Source organism: Limulus polyphemus, unplaced genomic scaffold, assembly GCF_000517525.1.
Source record: "Limulus polyphemus unplaced genomic scaffold, Limulus_polyphemus-2.1.2 Scaffold8608, whole genome shotgun sequence".
NCBI lineage: Eukaryota > Metazoa > Arthropoda > Merostomata > Xiphosura > Limulidae > Limulus > Limulus polyphemus.
In genome coordinates this window covers 23,192-25,378 of record NW_013674218.1, presented here as the reverse complement: position 1 = coordinate 25,378, position 2,187 = coordinate 23,192, and the positions used below count along the sequence as shown (strand labels likewise).

At 36.8% G+C, this 2,187-nt stretch overlaps 1 protein-coding gene across 1 annotated transcript in view; it reads left to right on the top strand.

Annotated features, from left to right (window-relative positions):
* Positions 1 to 1,558: 1,558 nt before the first annotated feature.
* The window catches only part of LOC111083213, a 4,236-nt gene continuing 3,607 nt past the window's right edge, over positions 1,559 to 2,187 (top strand). The window contains exon 1 of the mRNA XM_022379556.1: positions 1,559 to 1,618. Coding sequence (XP_022235264.1) covers positions 1,604 to 1,618 — 15 coding nt within the window. The 5' untranslated portion in view covers positions 1,559 to 1,603. The remainder of the gene's footprint in view (positions 1,619 to 2,187) is intronic.

Below are 2,187 nucleotides of genomic sequence, written 5' to 3'. Positions count from 1 at the left end.
TAAGGTGAAAGTCCTACTCCTACCAACCTTCATGTATTGTGTATAAGGTGAAAGTCCTACTCCTACCAACCTTCATGTATTGTATAGAAGGTGAAAGTCCTACTCCTACCATCCTTCATGTATTGTGTAGGAGGTGAAAGTCCTACTCCTACCAACCTTCATGTATTGTGCAGGAGATAAAAGTCCTACTCCTACCAACCTTCATGTATTGTGTAGGAGGTGAAAGTCCTACTCCTACCAACCTTCATCTATTGTGTAGGAGGTGAAAGTCCTACTCCTACCAACCTTCATGTATTGTATAGGAGATAAAAGTTCTACTCCTACCAACCTTCATGTATTGTGTAGAAGGTGAAAGCCCTACTCCTACCAACCTTCTATGTATTGTATAGGAGATAAAAGTTCTACTCCTACCAACCTTCATGTATTGTATAGGAGATAAAAGTCCTACTCCTACCAACCTTCATGTATTGTTGTGAGAGAATAAAGTCGTACTCCTATAAACCAGAATGCATTGTTGTGAGAGAAGAAAGTCGTACTCCTATAAACCAGAACGTATTGTGTGAGAGAAGAAAGTCCTACTCCTACAAACCAGAATGTATTGGGTGAGAGAAGAAAGTCCTACTCCTATAAACCAGAATGTATTGTTGTGGGAGAAGAAAGTCCTATGCCTATAAACCAGAACGTATTGTTGTGAGAGAAGAAAGTCCTACTCCTACAAACCAGAATGTATTGGGTGAGAGAAGAAAGTCCTACTCCTATAAACCAGAATGTATTGTTGTGGGAGAAGAAAGTCCTACGCCTATAAACCAGAATGTATTGTTGTGAGAGAAGAAAGTCCTACTCCTATAAACCAGAATGCATTGTTGTGAGGAGAAGAAAGTCCTACTCCTATAAACCAGAATGTATTGTGTGAGAGAAGAAAGTCCTACTCCTACCAACCTTCATGTATTGTTATGAGAGAGAAAGTCCTACTCCTATAAACCAGAACGCATTGTTGTGTGAGAAGAAAGTCCTACTCCTATAAACCAGAACGTATTGTGTGAGAGAAGAAAGTCCTACTCCTACAAACCAGAATGTATTGGGTGAGAGAAGAAAGTCCTACGCCTATAAACCAGAATGTATTGTTGTGTGAGAAGAAAGTCCTACTCCTATATACCAGAATGTATTGTGTGAGAGAAGAAAGTCCTACTCCTATAAACCAGAACGTATTGTTGTGAGAGAAGAAAGTCCTACTCTCATAAACCAGAATGTATTGTTGTGTGAGAGAAGAAAGTCCTACTCCTATAAACCAGAATGTATTGTTGTGGGGGAAGAAAGTCCTACTCCTATAAACCAGAAAGTATTGTGTGAGAGAAGAAAGTCCTACTCCTATAAACCAAAATGTATTGTGTGGGAGAAGAAAGTCCTACTTTATAAAAATATGGTGTTAATTAGTAAACATTTCTGTATTTTCTTGATGAAATACTTTATAAAAATGACATTGTACTAGAGCTGTAAAACATATATTGTCTCTTCTGATTTTTACAACTACTTTTATTTATTTTATTTTTAGGATAACAAGAAACTGAAAAGGAAAAAAGAATTGGAGAGAGAAAGGGAACTAATGAACCGAAGACAGGTAATCTTCCGCTAAAACTTTAATAACCACTCTGTCAAGCTATTCTTTGTTTAACTGTATCTTGTGATTGGTCAGCACCAGGTAATCTTTAGGCTAAGATGTTAAGGATTTCACTGTGAAGTCATTCTCTGTTTAACCACATCTTTTTATGTCAACACCAGGTAATCTTTAGGCTAAGAGGATTTCACTGTGAAGTCATTCTCTGTTGAACCACATCTTTTTTATGTCAACACCAGGTACTCTTTACACTAAGATGTTAAGGATTTCACTGTGAAGTCATTCTCTGTTTAACCACATCTTTTTTATGTCAACACCAGGTAATCTTTTGACCAAGATGTTAAGGATTTCACTGTGAAGTCATTCTCTGTTTAACCACATTATTTAGTACGTCTACAATAGGTAATCTTTATGCTTAGATGTTAAGGATTTCACTGTGAAGTCATTCTCTGTTTAACTACATCTTTTTTATGTCAACACTAGGTAATCTTTACACTAAGATGTTAAGGATTTCACTGTGAAGTCATTCTCTGTTTAACCACATCTTTTTATGTCAACACAGGTAATCTTTT